Source organism: Pipra filicauda, unplaced genomic scaffold (genome assembly GCF_003945595.2).
Source record: "Pipra filicauda isolate LSUMZ 115617 unplaced genomic scaffold, ASM394559v2 scaffold142_size1944046_pilon, whole genome shotgun sequence".
Taxonomy (NCBI): Eukaryota; Metazoa; Chordata; class Aves; order Passeriformes; family Pipridae; genus Pipra; species Pipra filicauda.
The window spans coordinates 1513318-1529075 of NW_024103907.1; the positions used below are offsets into that span (position 1 = coordinate 1513318).

At 36.9% G+C, this 15758-nt stretch overlaps 1 protein-coding gene across 2 annotated transcripts in view; it reads left to right on the top strand.

Annotated features, from left to right (window-relative positions):
- Window positions 1-15758, top strand: part of MICU2 (mitochondrial calcium uptake 2) — a 145642-nt gene that overhangs the window by 73925 nt on the left and 55959 nt on the right. For both annotated transcript variants that reach the window (XM_039378658.1, XM_039378657.1), the window contains exon 2: window positions 4703-4850. In XM_039378658.1, coding sequence (XP_039234592.1) covers window positions 4727-4850 — 124 coding nt within the window. In that variant the 5' untranslated portion in view covers window positions 4703-4726. The remainder of the gene's footprint in view (window positions 1-4702; window positions 4851-15758) is intronic.

A 15758-nucleotide genomic window follows, 5' to 3' on the forward strand; every position in this document is an offset into this window, starting at 1 on the left:
TTTTTTATTGTGAAAGCACAAACTACTTTTGCACATATACAAGCTTTCTTAAATATTACAATCTTAAATGTTAGCTTTCTCTAAGTCACATATTTCTATCAAATGCATTTCTTGTCAAAAGTCTTTTTACCTATCAATTCTTGCATCATATGAAACTTTCAAACCTTGAGTTCTGAGCATTATCCTCTGCACATTCAGCATGCATACTGGGTACATTAACATGTGCAGCAGGGTTTGAGGTCAAGTTGCGTTTTCTGTTATTTTGATCATTTTGAATTGGATTCAAATGAGTTGAAACTGAGATACAATAATGACACTAGTTAACTGTAAAGTTTTCATCCCCCTTACAGAATTTGATATAGAGTTTCTAAATTCTTCTGTAGATCTAGTGTGAATTAATGGATCCAAACCTAAGGCTCCCAGGGAGCCTGCTGGCACCAACTGGATTTTAATTACATCCCACACATTGGTTTAGTTATTCTTGTAGCAGGTAAAGTGAGTGGTACAAGTTAATTCTTCCAGATTAAAGAAAGGAAGAAAAAAAAAACATTGAGCCTCTTTTCAGACAAGGAAAAAGAAATTTTAAAATAGCTTAATTTTAATTTTTCCTGAGGGAAAGGGAAAGTGAAAGAGGGTCTATAGATGATGGAAGAAAGGATACAAAGAGGCAAAATAAGTAGATTATATGAAAAGGAATAGAGTGAAGAAAGAAAAATTATGTTGGAAATATTAACTGGAAAGTGCATTCTATTTTAAAAGCATAAAAAAATAAGATGGAAAACATGAAAACCATAAGCACATCAAAATACCAAATTCTGTGCAAAGGGAGAAAAAGTCAAATGAATGAAAGGGGAAGACAGAATTTGAAATTGAAGGGAGAGGTAAGTGTATGTGCTATTTTAAGTCATTTCAGACTAATAATCAGCAGTAAATATTTGAGTTTGTACACAAGGACTTAGATTTTTAATGGGTGAAGAATTAGTGTTACCAAAAATCACATCACATTGATCAGCAGTGTTACTAAAACCACAGGTAAGGATTATTGAGGTTTTATTTATGTCACTCTTCATTTTTATTTAATGTATTTTTTAAAGAAGTTCAAAGATAGAATAGACATAAGAGTTTTATTTGACTTAAGCTTGCTATTTTTTGTGCCAAAAAAATCAAAGCCAAATATTTGAATGAATTCTTTAACAGCATCTTAAATTAAGAGACCGATAAATAGATTCATTATATCAACCCGAAAATTAATTCTGTGAAGTAATGTTGTTGCCCTTAGGCATTGCAGGAAGCCAAGAAGGAAAACAGAGTCTTTGGTAATGCTTGTAGACGCCAGTGTCTGGTCAGCCACTGATCCCGTGCCATGTCGACTGCAGAGCAAAACACTTGAATCCTTTTAGAGCCCTTTTGATGTCATTCAATTCTAATTTACCATCAACTGTCATAGCTTTACCATGGACATTGTGAAATTGGCATTGGAGGCTTCACATAAAACCATAAAGGCAACTAAATTCCACGTTAAAGCTGAAACTTCATTCTCAGTTCACATGGTTGTGGGGATGCTGTGGAGCATGTGGGAACACGCAGCATTTGGAGACCTGGTTGGACCCACACACAGTATAACAAGTTAAGAATGGAATTTCAGCCCAAGCCTTACCGTTCATGCCACATAGATAGCCCTTTGTGGTTTGATTTCTTCTTGTATGGCGCTGTTAAAAACAGAAATAAGCCCAAGTCAATCTGAGGGTTATTTTAAATTATGCTTACAAGAATCTTGTGGGAGCAATAGTAATAGATTCTTCTCATCCATTGCCTCTCCAAAATTTGAATTTTTGTATCCAGCTTGCTTTGAATTTCCACTGTTGGAAATCGCTGAGATGTTAGATTACAGATACCTTAATATGTGAAGTTCAGCCTTAAATACATAATTGTTTCCTGCAGTATACTTGTCTTTACTCGAAAGTCATTTTGTGGAATACAATTAGAGAGGAAAACTCTGCTTTTTGCCCAATACATGCATTTTTATGAGCAAAATGAGCTTTGACAGTGTTTTTAGAAATGTCAGGAATGTCAAATAGTTTTTACCTGACGGCCTCCTTGGATGACTCAGGAAAAAGTACTTGGAAATTAGTCAGGATTTAATTGAAGTGGGAAGGATACTGAATTGTTGAGAGAGCTTGCTCTTCTGTACACACTTTAGATTGGTACTTCAAAAGAAGATCAATCTTATGTGATTGAATCAGCCTTTTCTTCAAAACGCAATTTTTATTTAATCTTTAGGCATTTGGAATAGTCATTAGAATAGTTATTCACTCATTTATCTCTTCTCGGAACAAATGGGAGTTTTGCTTCTAATCTTTTTTCAAAACTTTAGAGCTCTCTACTTCTTCCCATATATTTCCATCGTTTACCAGTTGTCGTTGGTGGGTCTGGCATCCCTGCTTTGCTGAAGCCTTGGAGACATTTGTGTCAGTGAAGAAAACAACAGTGAAGGAGAGGGTGGGATGCAGCTTTTAAAAGAGTTTGTAGCTGTTCTAGCTGAGCTTGTGCTCATGTCCAGAGGGGTCAGAGTGCTCTTTGCAGATGCCGAGTTTCTCACACAGTGGCAGGATGTCAGGAATTTTGCAAGAGCTTTTAAAACGAAGTAGGAGATGGCACAGCTGCCACATTTCATCCTGTAAGGTTTTCTTTTCTTATTTGTGCTAGTATTTGAAGCTGACTTTCATAAGAAGTTACCCAAGGCTGTTTTGCAAATCAGGGATTCTAGTTTCACAAAAAGAAAAGGTTTGATGAATCCACAGTCACACGTGATTGTAATTCTGATGGGAGTACATTCTTTTTCAAATACAAGGCACTCTTCAGAGTTAATACGTGAATTTGTACCTATCAATTTCAGTTAAAATCGTGGATTGCTGAAATTCAGTGCTTTGATATCAGTAACAAGTTTAGCTTTAGACAGTATTCAGAAAATACTGCAAGACTTAAAAAACTTGAAAACCCAGTTGGTTTGAAGATGTTGTAGGATTAGCTTTTTACTTCTTGTCTGAACTTTTTTATTTTGTATTTGTGCAGAAAGATTGCTTTTCATTCCATAATTTTAGTTAAAGGACAACTGTGAAGCAATTTTCCATTTTCTTTTTAAATTTACCGTCAGGCAAAAATTGCTCATGTTACTCTGAGAAGGAGATGATTTTAATAAGAATGCTGCATGTTAATACCCAGCAGCTATGAATTATTCACTTGATATTTGCAGTGTTTGTTAAGTCTTGTTAACTAAGCAGTTACAGAGTCACTTGTCCCTCAAAGTTTTAAAAAGAATAAAGTTCCTGCTACATTAGACTTATTTTTCAGCAGTGTTTTCCAGAACACACAGGTCTGAACAACAACAGTGCGCTTGTGTTCTAGGCCATGATGAAGCTCCATACTGTGTAAGAAGCTTAAGACAGTGACTGTGGTACGAAATGGTTCTATCTAAACCAAAGGAAATCTTGGCTTCAGACACTTAGAAGTAGCCCTCATTTTCCTGGCGTATCAGAATATGACTGTTTTAAATCTTCATTGTGAGTATTTGGGTTTTTTTCTTGTCGTTGGTTCTCTCTCCCCCTTCACTGAAACCCAAGGTTTGAGGGAAATAAACATGCTACGAGGGGAAACTAAAATTGACTATCACAAGGCGCTTGTATCCTATCATGCAGTGAAGTATTTTGACAAGTCCTTAATGCTAACACAGGGGTGCCAGGCATGGGATTAAATGGCAAATTGAAGCCTTCATAGAATTATAATTAAGTATAATATATTATGATAGTTGTTGTTCCACGATTAATGTCCAAATACACACAGTGTGTGTTCTGACTTTTAGAGTTTCTTGTTTTCCTGTTTCCTGTTGTCAGTTACTATCTCTGAAATCCTAAAATGTAAACATCTCTGTTTCACTGTGTCTGTGTCCTCTCTTGCTGCCAGTAAGTGCTGTTACTGCTTGTAGAGCTGTCAACTTGAATGATTTTGATCCTGAGTCTCTCAATATTTAAGGGTGGAGTTGGAAGGTTTCTGTTTGCTTGACTAGTTGAATCTTTGGGTTTAGTGATATGATCTTTGGCTCTTTTGTTGGTGTTTTCATTGCTTTTCCCGTTTTTTTGACTCCTCTCAAAGACAGGCCCATATTTAAACTAGAACATCATTATTCTCCCATTTTAGGAGTTGCTCCAACACTTGATAATTAACTTCAGGAGTGGATCATTTGCACAAAAACAGAGCACATTTCAGCCTTTGCTGAGCTAGTCACTAACCTGAAAAAATACTATTTGCTCTTTGGTGGGTTTAGTTTTTTAGTTGAGTTAGTGAGCTGAATTTGTCTCAGCAAGAGTCCAAGTAGCGGAGCTGGCAAACAAGGAGGAACAGGACCATATAGCCAAGAGCAGGGAAGTGGGAAGCAGGGGGACTCTTTAGTGACAGCAAGCCATTAATTTGGCTCAGCTGTGTTGTTAAAGCGTGCTCTCAATGAAGCCAAAAAATACTTTGTATGTCGTATAAGCATGCCATTCATTAAGACTGTGTCATAAAAGCTTTAATTCCTGGTAGCGTCTTGTTGTGGCTACCCACAAAATATTGAGTTTGATCAAGATTGGGTATAGGATTCTTTCTATTTACAGCTTTGGTCTACAAATGCAACAATCTTTCTGCATGGATTTTTTTTCTTTTTCAGAAGGAAGATGTCATTCATGCAGAAATGGATGAAAGGCTGTCTCTTCGAAAGCACCGCTTCATGCATTTTGCATCATTGGAATATGAAGGAGAATATTACATGACACCAAGAGATTTCTTGTTCTCAGTAATGTTTGATCAAGTTGAACGTAAGTTGTTTTGTCGTCATTGTATTTGTGAAGGAAAAGAAACTTGCAGGTTCCCTTGGAGATGTAATTTGCAAATCACTGGGATAAAGTCCTCTGTCTTACATAAATCAGCAGAAGCCAATTTATAAATGTTGCCCATATGAATTCTCACAGACACCACTACCCTTTTCACAAGCAAAGTAAGGCTGATGATATAGAAATGTGGTGACTTGATGGTGACATTTCTGCGTAATTTACGTGTCTGATCAGTATGTAGTTCCTCAGTTACTTACATGCCACAGAAAATAGAATGAGTTATCTGACTATCCTCTTCACCAGTACTGTGAAAAGGCCACTCTGTGACCTTTTTTCTTAGAAGAAACAGTGACGGGAGTGAGTTGAATGAGAGTAATGAAGCACAGAGTTCAGTTCTAGGTTTTTGGTTTCAAATCTCCTTTGGTTTATACAAAACCTAGTTAAGAACAAACCAAAATTGCATGCGTATTTTTAAAAAAGTACTCTTAAAACCATGCTTTCTGAAAAGATAGGAACAGCACACAACTAAAAAGTGCACATGTTATTGTCCTCCTTTTTTCCTGGTTTTCTGTCCTCATTAAGTCTGCTCCATTCCTTAAACTTCTTTTGTCTTTCTATCATTTTCTCTTATTTCCATAATAATCTTTTTTAAATTATATATGGGGGTTTTTTTCTCCTCAGAAATTTTGGGGTTTACAGGTTTTCCAAGAGTTTGTTTGTTTGTTTGTTTAGAAAGGTTTAAGTTCTCCAAGTTCTAGAGAGGATTGTCACTTAGAGGACAAATATTCTACTAGTAAATTTGCTGAAGGAAAGAGGGAGAAATCTCAGCTTTAGTAATTGTTTGCCGCAATCTGCACATACCAACCAGAGAGCAGGTTGTTTAGCAAAAGCCATTCGTACTCTGGGATGCTCTGCCCACCTACCAGCAAATGTCATAGTGACTTGGGGGTATTGAACAGGAAATGCAGAAGGGAATTCAAGGTACTGTGGAAAGACTTGAGAGACAGGGAGAAAGAAGGAGACCTGAGTGCACTTTGAGTCAAGCATATGAAAAACCTAGGACAGAACAAAGTTCACTGAGCTTCAAGTGGTCAAAGAATAGGACACAAGTATCTGTAATAAAAGAAGTTTTCCTGTGTCTGCCAAAAATCTATAGGTGATAAGGATACATGGATTCACTGCTGACATACAGCTTTTAATATTACACGAAGCTGAATATAAATCCTTAGAAGGACTTTATGACCTTGAAAGTTATGAAGATTTTCAGAATACCCTATTTTTTAATGTATGGGTGTTAGAGTTCTTTCCCCTTCAAAACTTAAATCATGAAGTTAAAAACCTAGAAGGGATTTTATTTTGAGTTTTCCAATACAAAAGACAGTGAACAGAGAAATTTTTAGTTTTGAAGGTGTAGATTTCAGAAAGTTATCTCTGAAAACAAGGTTGGACAAATAAGTGTTTTCCAGTCTTAGCAGTTTATACATATTAACTGGTTACTCCAACTATAATAGCACACATGCAGGTTTTTAATGAAGTGATATGTGGTAATATTTATTTGTAATGCAGCCAAGTTAATTTCAGTTGCTTTGCTAATATGAGTAGGAAACAGCATTAAACAGAAATTAATAAATAATGACAAGAAAAAAAGTCTTTACAGTAATGCATATTTAGCATTTCAAATTGAGGTCAGGCTTATAGCAATAGCATCATATATGATCAATAGAAAAGTGTTAATGCTTGTATCTAATGCTCCTAAACATTTTTTAAACATCATTGGTGTGGATTCTTTGGCCAGCAGCATAAACACAATGGTAAGCGGTTCTCTTGAAGTCATATTGCTTGGGATTTCAGGTTTTCATGTAACTGCAAACAGACATAGAATTTGATAGCAGAGGAAAATGGCATTTGCAGTATTTTAAAGGCAGTGGTTTGTTCGTTGTGTTTGGAAGAGTTTCATATGAGGGTAATAAACAGACCTATCTCAAGTGTCTGTCCTGGTGTATTCAGAGTAGACCAAGATAGTGAATGAACTTCATAGTGAAGCAGCCATAATTTTTGGAAACTTTCTGCTTATATGATAAAAATATTTTTCTTTCACCCTGAACAGTGCCTGTAGAAAGGAAAACAGGCATGCCACCACGTATCCTAGAAAGCCCTTCACTTACTGCATACTTAGGTGCAATTTTACCATGTGATCCTGCATACAATTGGTGAGTCTTATAATGCTGAACTTCAAGCTGTAATGATTTGGTTATTCTCTACCTATTTTTGATTAATTGCTAATAAGTAAAAAAAAAAAAAAAAAACTCCCAGAAAAATTTGAAGCACTTTGGCAGTAAACATTTGGTTTCATTAATACTTACTTGGAGTTTGCCAATGCTGTTTATAGTAATGTGAAGAGCTTGGGACTGTTCTAAAGTTTTGTTTCAGCTGTCTTTTTTTACAGACAATATGCAGAAACATATGACCAGCCTCACAAGCAATTTAGTTGTGTACACCAAAAAAATATTACTGAGGTTGATCACGACATTCTGTTGCGCTTTTTTGTTCAGAGATAAACACTCCCAAAAGGGAAAAAGGCAAGAAAAGGGGGATGAGAAGCAGTTATGAGTTTGAGAATAGGGGTTCTTGGCCAAAAACCTTGTTGTTTTTTCCTCATGAGTAGTTGTCATTGGAGAATTACTTTGAAATCTCCTGATAGTTTTTAAACATAATTGAATTTAGTAGAAAGTAAATGTGATATTGTGCAAAACAGATGAGTTGGTGCTAGATCAAAAGTATTGGCATTAGAAAATACAAAAATATTTTAGCTATGTCTGTCTAAATTGTCAAGTGAATTCTTGTACACAGTTGGGTGGAATTTATTTCTGAAGCAAAAATCTTAGGCGTGCCTTTTGACAAGGTTGCAAAACATGCAATAAATTTTGATTTATTATAGAACGCTTTACCAGATAAGAAAACAGATGAACTGTACTGCAAATATAACAATTGTCATTCAACCAAAGTGGTCTTGAACCCTATTTGATAGACCTTGGTCCACTACCTCTGCTCATTTTTTTCCTGGTGCATGGGTTTCTCTATTACTCATTTCCTTTAAGGTAGGCCAAAAGTTGTGAAATATTGGCATTCCTCTTGATTAAATCACACCTTCAAAGTTATTTACTGACAGAGTGATAATGAAGAAAAATATTTACAGTACTGCCATCTAAGGAGAATGAGCTGATAACAAGTGCAATTTCCTGACAGACTTATTTTGTTCTGCGTATTGACAAAGCAAAGAGCTCTATAAAGGAGTAAAGACACTGTCCAAAAAAAACTTGCTTGCATTTAGAGGCAGTGTTTCACACTGAGTTACTTTCTAAATATTTGACTAATTCTACTGCTGTTAGTTATTTCATGGAAGGAAGCAGCCACCTCTTTATAAACTGTGGCAAACAGTAAATGAGACGTGGTAGCGTGGCACAGCATTTGTGCCAGTACCAAACACCTACAACAGCATTTTGCACTAGTTAGTGCAGTCCATACTAAATGCACCATCGGGATTTTTGGATTCATGGCTATGTGCCATGTAATCTTGTGTTAAAACAATGTTACCACAGGGTTGTGTGGCAAACCATTGCAAAACCAGCCAAGTTCTTCTGGGTAATCTGTGGGATGTTCATGTAAACCATCATACCTGATGCAATGATAGTTTAATGTAAAAGTGTTCTCTGTTACTCTTCTTATTGTGATGTAAAAATATTTCACAAAGTGTAGTAATATCTAATAAGAATACTATGAATTTGTGTTGCATCAGAAATTCTAGCATTTTTAAGGTAACAGGTATGGGAAGGATAAGACTCAGCTGACTTACACTGAATTTTCATTGCAATGCAGGAGTACTTTTGAGAGACCATTCATGTAAAACTTGTGTCTTAAACAGCTCTGCATACTTAGGTTCATATTCCAGATTAGGCAGCTAGTGTTAGAACTCCTCCATGGAAATACCATCTCTGATGTGTTGTTGCTGTAGAATATATAAGAAAATCTGTGTTAATTTTTGAAAAGGACTACAAGTTCAAGAGTCCTTCAGAAAATGAAGATTTTGCAGTACATTGGATCCGAATGGTGTTTATGTTCATTTTTTCTGGAGAAGATTATTCTTTTTCCAAGTAGAAGACAAACCTTCAGATTAGCTCATCTGATAACAATTGATACCTCGTAAATAAAGATCTTGATCTGTCTGTATAAACTCAGTCCAGATTTAATGTATCACAGCATCTTCACTCATTCAGCTGCAGTAAAACAGATTTTCCTATGTTCTACAGCACCAGGGTGCCAGAGGCAGTATTTCCATGGCAGAGTCCTAACTGTCAGTGGGTATCAGTGTGTTGCAAGTTTGCTGGGAGAATTTGTTCTAGTTGATTAAGCTTTTTGTGAAAACATGGTTGGTGCAAAGTTGTGGTATGTTTGCAGGCCTGATATGATGTGTGGCTTCATGTTGTCACAGCATCAGCATGGTCATGACTGTGAGCGAATCTGAGGAAAGGATATAGTGCAAGGCTGCAGTGGCTAGAAAATTGAGTTCTCCATTGTCCTTAGTTGAGGACAATGCTGGTGCAGTTGGTGGTGTTTGGAGAACCAAGAGGGACCAATCAGTAGATTAGCATTTCAGAACAAACTGAGTCAGTCTTTTTATTTCTGGATCTTAAATTTTTTGCTTCTAGTGGGAGTTCAGATGCCTATATTTCAATGTCTTCATTTTGACCTGAATTTTTTATGTAATAACTAATCAGACTGATATGAGCTGTGCATCAGTGTCAGATCTAAAATCTAGGATTCAGAGTCAAAGAATAAGATTTAAGCTTGTCTAAGTGGTGAAGCTCCATATGGGAAGTGAGGATTGACATGTTATACAGGGAGCCATTGATACTGCTGGGAACTGAATTCAATCCTCTTGAATTGCTAATGTGCTAACAAAGAAATTGTTTTCTTTCTCTTTCTGCATTTAGTGTTTTTTCACTGCAGATATGTTGTTGCACAAATCCTCCAAATACATTAGAGAACTCTGAAAGCTGGGGTATGCAGGACAGAAATGACCCTTTGCCTAGTGCTAGATGGAAGGGAAAGTGAAGCTAAACCAAAGAGGCAACGTGATGGTTTAAGGTCATTATATGAATCCCTTCTGAATTTTAGAAAATTTTAAAAAATAAGCCATTTCTAGCAAAAGCTTCTTAGTCATCGTTGTTTATTCATTTCTTAAAGTGGTATTATGAGGGAAGAAAAATAATGTTTCTGTTAAGGGATTTGCAGACACAAGCAACGATAAACATTTATTGCTGAAAATTTCTGCTTGTAACCATTCCATACTGTGAATTTTTCATCTTCAACTATCCTTCATCACCCAAATAGCATTCCTATCACAACCCTATGAAAGTCTTCAAATTAACGTATTGCATACATATGAGCTTTCACTTTCCCTTAAGTGTCCAAATACAACATTAAAATTGATGTTCTGGATAAAATGTACCTCAGACAATTGCTGGTAAATAGATAAGCTGAATAAGAGTTTTTTTGTTTCTCCTTTTGTCCTCAGGAATAACACGTTAACACTGATAACTTAGTTACACAGGCTGCGTGACGCAACACTGATGGTCTTCGTGGGATTGGTTTATCTAAAAATAAATTTGGCAGTAAATAGTTTTTTATCTAGAAATATGTCCGAAATTCCTGTAATCTTGATAATGTGCATTTATGTCTGGACATAAGCTTTGTTGCGAAATCAAAATAAGCACTAATGCATTTTTATAGTGATTGCATCACAAGGCACTATATAACAGTATCAGAGATGGGATTCTTGAGGGGAAATGGAGTCTTGCTCACCACAGCATTCAAGCCAGGCTGCTTTTTTGGTGTATTAACCACTGGCCACTCACCAACTTACTTGTTTGCTCCCATTTCTCAGAAAAATTTATTAGGTTGAGAAAAATAGCAGACGATAAATAGCTGCAAGAGGAGCTGCCCTGAGAGCAGAGGTGTTAGGCGAGAGCTGCCTTCCAGCGTGATAGCCCCTGCAGCTGCACCAGCAAGGAGCCATGCATGGTCTGGTGAGAGAGCAGGAGAAAGGATTGAGCAGTGGTGTGTTCAGTGGAAAGGAAACCATGGAGAAAAATCATGTAAGAAGAAGCATGTTTTAGCATATCATTGCACAGGGGAAAGATGTCCTTTTTCTTTCTCCAGTTCCATTTCCATGCCTTCAATGATGTTTTGAGACAGTGCTGAAGGTACCTGAGATACATTCCTTGTGCAGTCAAATAGGAGAATACATTTTTGATCCTTAAAATTATACTGACATTGTATTAATTGCATTCGTATTTTTGTGGTTATGTCTGTGTGCAACCACAGTAAGGTTACAATAAGCTTGTTGCTTTGTTGTGACTGATTCCTATTTTTCCCTTTGTGGCATTGCTGACTGGCTGAAGAGTGATGCAGAATCAGAGTTCTTATCTCGATTGACTGCAGTGTGTACTGATTAGGTAAAAACTTTGGCAAAATGTTCTGTTTTGAACATTACTAGCTATTTTGCTTTCTGAAAAACAGTTGTCAATGAGAAGATATATTACAGCTTCTCAGTGAATGAAAGACATTTTTAAAAACTCACCCCAAAAATAATACTGATAGTAAAACTGATCAGGCTTCAGCAGAGTTGAGAGCAAGAGGCAAGCAGTCTCACTGCACATCTTGAAGGATTTAGTTATTTAAAGTGTGAAAGTTATTGGCTATTTAATGGCATCTGAATGGAAAACAGGTTTCTTGAAACAAATGAAAATGTGTTGTGCACATACAGAATACTTGTAGTGCAAGTAATGGAAAGATCTGGTTATTAATAACAGGAGTCTGCTTGTTGTATAAACATCATCTGCCTTAGAATTTCAGAAGTCTTGCAACAGTTTCTGCCTTAGTGAAGTATTTCAGTTTTGTGACATACAAGTATAATATTTAAAATACCTAGCAGAGAAGTGACTTTTTTAATACATATGGGCAAATTTCAGGAGCTCATACAATCATTCTTGGTCTCTGAATATTTTTCCTATTTGTAAAGATGTTTTTATTTTTGTAGAACTCCACACACCGTTTCAACTACTTTTATAACATACTGTCAACATATCACAGAAAATATCTCTGGGATTTGTTCTGCCATGGGTTCTAAATACTTTTTGACAGATTACTTCAGGGTTGATTTTTTTAATAAATTCAGTGGAACTTAATCAGTTCTGAAACATCCTGCTTAGCTAACAATTAAGTCTTAACAGATGTAGCGTGAAAATCAGACTCAGTGGATTTTTTTCACTCTTAAATATATTTTAATTTCTTGCAACATATATTCTTAACACAGACAGCTATTGGTTTGTACCTAAGAAGTACAATCTGTTTTTAAAATTCCTTGGTTTGCATTCAGATATTTAAGAACTGATGAGGATCTGGCAGAGCCGTGGTGGAGGATAGCAGGTGCCAGGAGTGCAGGTCAGGTTCCTGCCAAAATGTAGCATGAGTTCTAGCCTCACATTTCCAGTTGTTTGTAACTCTTTTGGTAGCAATGGTTCTGTGCTTTTCCTTAGGCCAATGGTGAATTTTTATTATATTAGTCATATGATTTATCGTTTTTTTGGGTAATCTTGATATAGGCTATTTTTTCCCCTGCTTGTTCTCATAATGTTACAAATGTCTAAGGTAGAAGCATGGAGTATCAATCACTTTCCTTCTAGGGAATAGCAACAGGCAAGGTGTGCAGCCTGCTTTGGTAGGTGAGAGGAGCTGTCCTTACTTGCCAAACAGCTGGGTCTCCAGGGGCACCTTTGAGAAGTTCCATTGCTCCCTGTTTGGAAAACACTGGCATCTATTCCCTAAGGGAGAAACTAGCCAAGTTATGCTCTGTTTTTCACTCCACAGCCTTGCACCTGCAGTGGGTTATAGCACAGATCGTGCTCAGTAGCCTTTCTCATTTGCTGTGAAACAAAAGCAAATACTGAGTTCAAAGACTTTTTTCCATGTGTAAAACACACGGATTCCTCTTGTAGAGCCACCTGCTTATATGGCAGTGCCCTCCCTTGGGCTTACCAGCTTCGTTATTGCAGAGGAGAATACAGATGAGAACCAACTGTTAGTAATCAAATCAATCTTCCAGTGTTGTCTGGTCCATCAGAGAGCTTGAGTCCTCACACCACCAGTCATAATGCTGGCAAGCACCTGGTCATTCTGCTGGCTGTGTCTTTTGTTAAATATCTTTCCTCTCAGACCTGGAAAAGGCTGAAAGTGTAAGGATTTTTCAGACGTAGCTAACAGAAGATGCAGCATATTCCAACAAATCCTGCCTTGGTTCTTACCAGACAAAAAGCAGTTCAACTTTTCTACTAGATCCAAATGCATCCTACTTGGCCATTCTTGGTTTTTCTAGCTGCTTTTTTCAGCTGATCAGTATACATAAAAATGCCAGTTTCCAGGGACTTTGTTCACCAAGAGCTGCGACCTTACCTGACTTAATAAAAATTTAAAAATGGGCTTCTTGCATGGAATTTTAATAGAACACATTGCCAAGGCAGCTACCTTTTGCTGTTGTTTAGTTTGTTTCGGTTGTTTTTCAGAAGAGCTAATGTTTGAAGTCTTCAAAATGATACAGCTCTTTTTCTCAGGCGTCAGCCCTCTTTTCAAGTCTTGAACGTGTGTCCTTTGTGCCAATACCTCTAATACTACTGGAATGACTGAGACAGTAAAATCTTGCTGCTGCATTGGTATTGGCAAGTGCTTAGTAAGCTATGTATCCCACCGGAGAAACTACCAGTTCCAGAAAAGAGAGGACTTTTCTCTTTTTTTGTTCCTTTCCAAATGTTTTTTTCTTTAATTTTTGTTTCTCCTGGGGAGGGGGTGCGCATATGTGTGTGTGTCACCCACACCCTGACGATAGCAATTATTTCTTCTCTGTGGATTTGTTGGTGTAGAGAATGTGAGGGCTTACTTCTGTTTCACTGTCAATGTCTTGGGAGAAAATACAAGACCTAATGCTCAAAAATTTCATCTGCTTCTCTGGCTTTCTTCAAGTTGGCTAAAGAGAAACATTTTTTGTAATGTGTATGGTGGTAAAGGCAGTCTCTGCTGCTGAAAAAGTAAGAGGGGCTTTTAAACCAGTATGGTCATTTTAAAAGTACAGTGGGCAACATAAATGACTCTACACTTTCACTAGAAAAAGCTGTCTATTGTTTGCTTTTCATTGCACCAACTCTGAGAATTGTAAAAAGCCTACTTAAAATTTGATTCACGTTTCATTTCAATCTCTTTCCTCTGCAGCTAAAATAAATGCTCATTTCAAGAGGACAATTGCTATTACTTATGTCCAGTATTGCTGTAAAAAGGAAAAAGGATATCTGCTTAGTCGTACCACTGTAAGAACACTTTTATTTATTGCCACAGCTCACCTAAGTTAACATGTAATATTTTGTAATATATTTTCATGGATTTATATCCTCTGCTAGGGAGATACTTCACAGCTTAGGACTTGTCTTTAGCATTTCACAGTGTGTCAAAATTTATCATATATATTCTAAAAATCAGCTCCTATTTTAGCAGTTTACAAACTTAAAATATAGACCTCTTACACATTTTTTTCATACTCAATTTAAAATCATTTTTAACCACTGCTTATATTGGAAAACAGTGACACAACATCTCTGCTGTTGCTTAAAAACTCTTCTGACATCAAACCTAAAATCAGTCACTATCTGTTTAAACCCTCTTGCTCTCATGCTAACATTTCCCATTACCTAAAATAGTGGGGTTTTTTTCCTTTGGGACCTTAGTCCTGTGATACATTATAGGTAATTAATTTACCACTCAGCACTGAACTTGTTAAGTTAAGCAAACCTGAGTTTATTTTTACCTCCTCTGACTGGGTGAGACCATCCATTCCACTGCTGCATTTAGGTATCTTTATTCCATGCTTCCATGCTGAAGCATGGAGTCTGATTTCTCTTTGTAAAGCCGGCATCATTCCCGGGCTCACAGCACAATCCGCTAGCAATCACTGTGGCTAAGGGGTGGAACAAGGATTGAAGTCAGGAACTTCTTAAATTAATACTGTTGCTGAAACATCTGAATGTCAAACTGCAGCTTCAGTCAAGGAGAAAAATGGTACAAAGCAATGCTCACTAGAGCAAAATGCTGAAATGCATTTCTCCTGTGCTCCACTCGCAGTCACTACGTGCAGAACAGCTTCTGGCACTACAGGTGCTTTGGTCTTCATTTGTACCTCCATGTGTCTGCCAGGCTGAAGGTACTGTGGTAGAGCAAATTATTTTCTTAGGTGAGGACATTTTTTACATAACCATGGTATTGTGATTAAAAGAGAAAAAGAGAGATCTGGCAAAGAATGGCCTTTTAAGAAGGTTATGTACAGCCAAGGGCCTGATGCCCCCAGGTAATGTACACCTTTGCAGGGATACAGGAAAAATTCTTCATTTTTTCAGTCCACAAAATTGCTCTTCGAGGAGCAGTTTTGTCAGAGAAGCTGAGTATGGCAGAAAGTAGATAGCACAAGAACAGTTGGAGGCAGTGGACACAGAAGCACAGTATAACTGAAGGCTGCTACAAGTTAAAGAAGACATTAGTGGGAATTTTGATGTGAAGTGTATTTATGCATTTGGATTTGCCTTCTCCATTACATTTACTGAATAAATATTTCTGTTCTATTTCTGTCTTGACCTATTACAGTGTTTCCTCTGCTTAAAAAAATCAGGTGCTTAAAAAGGTGAAAAAGGTGCTTAAAAAGATCAGAATTCTTCAGAAAATTAGAATGTAGAATAAAAGCCAGGGTAAAGCCAAATGTCTTTCTTAGGTTTGCTTCATCAGATTATTTGAATTCGG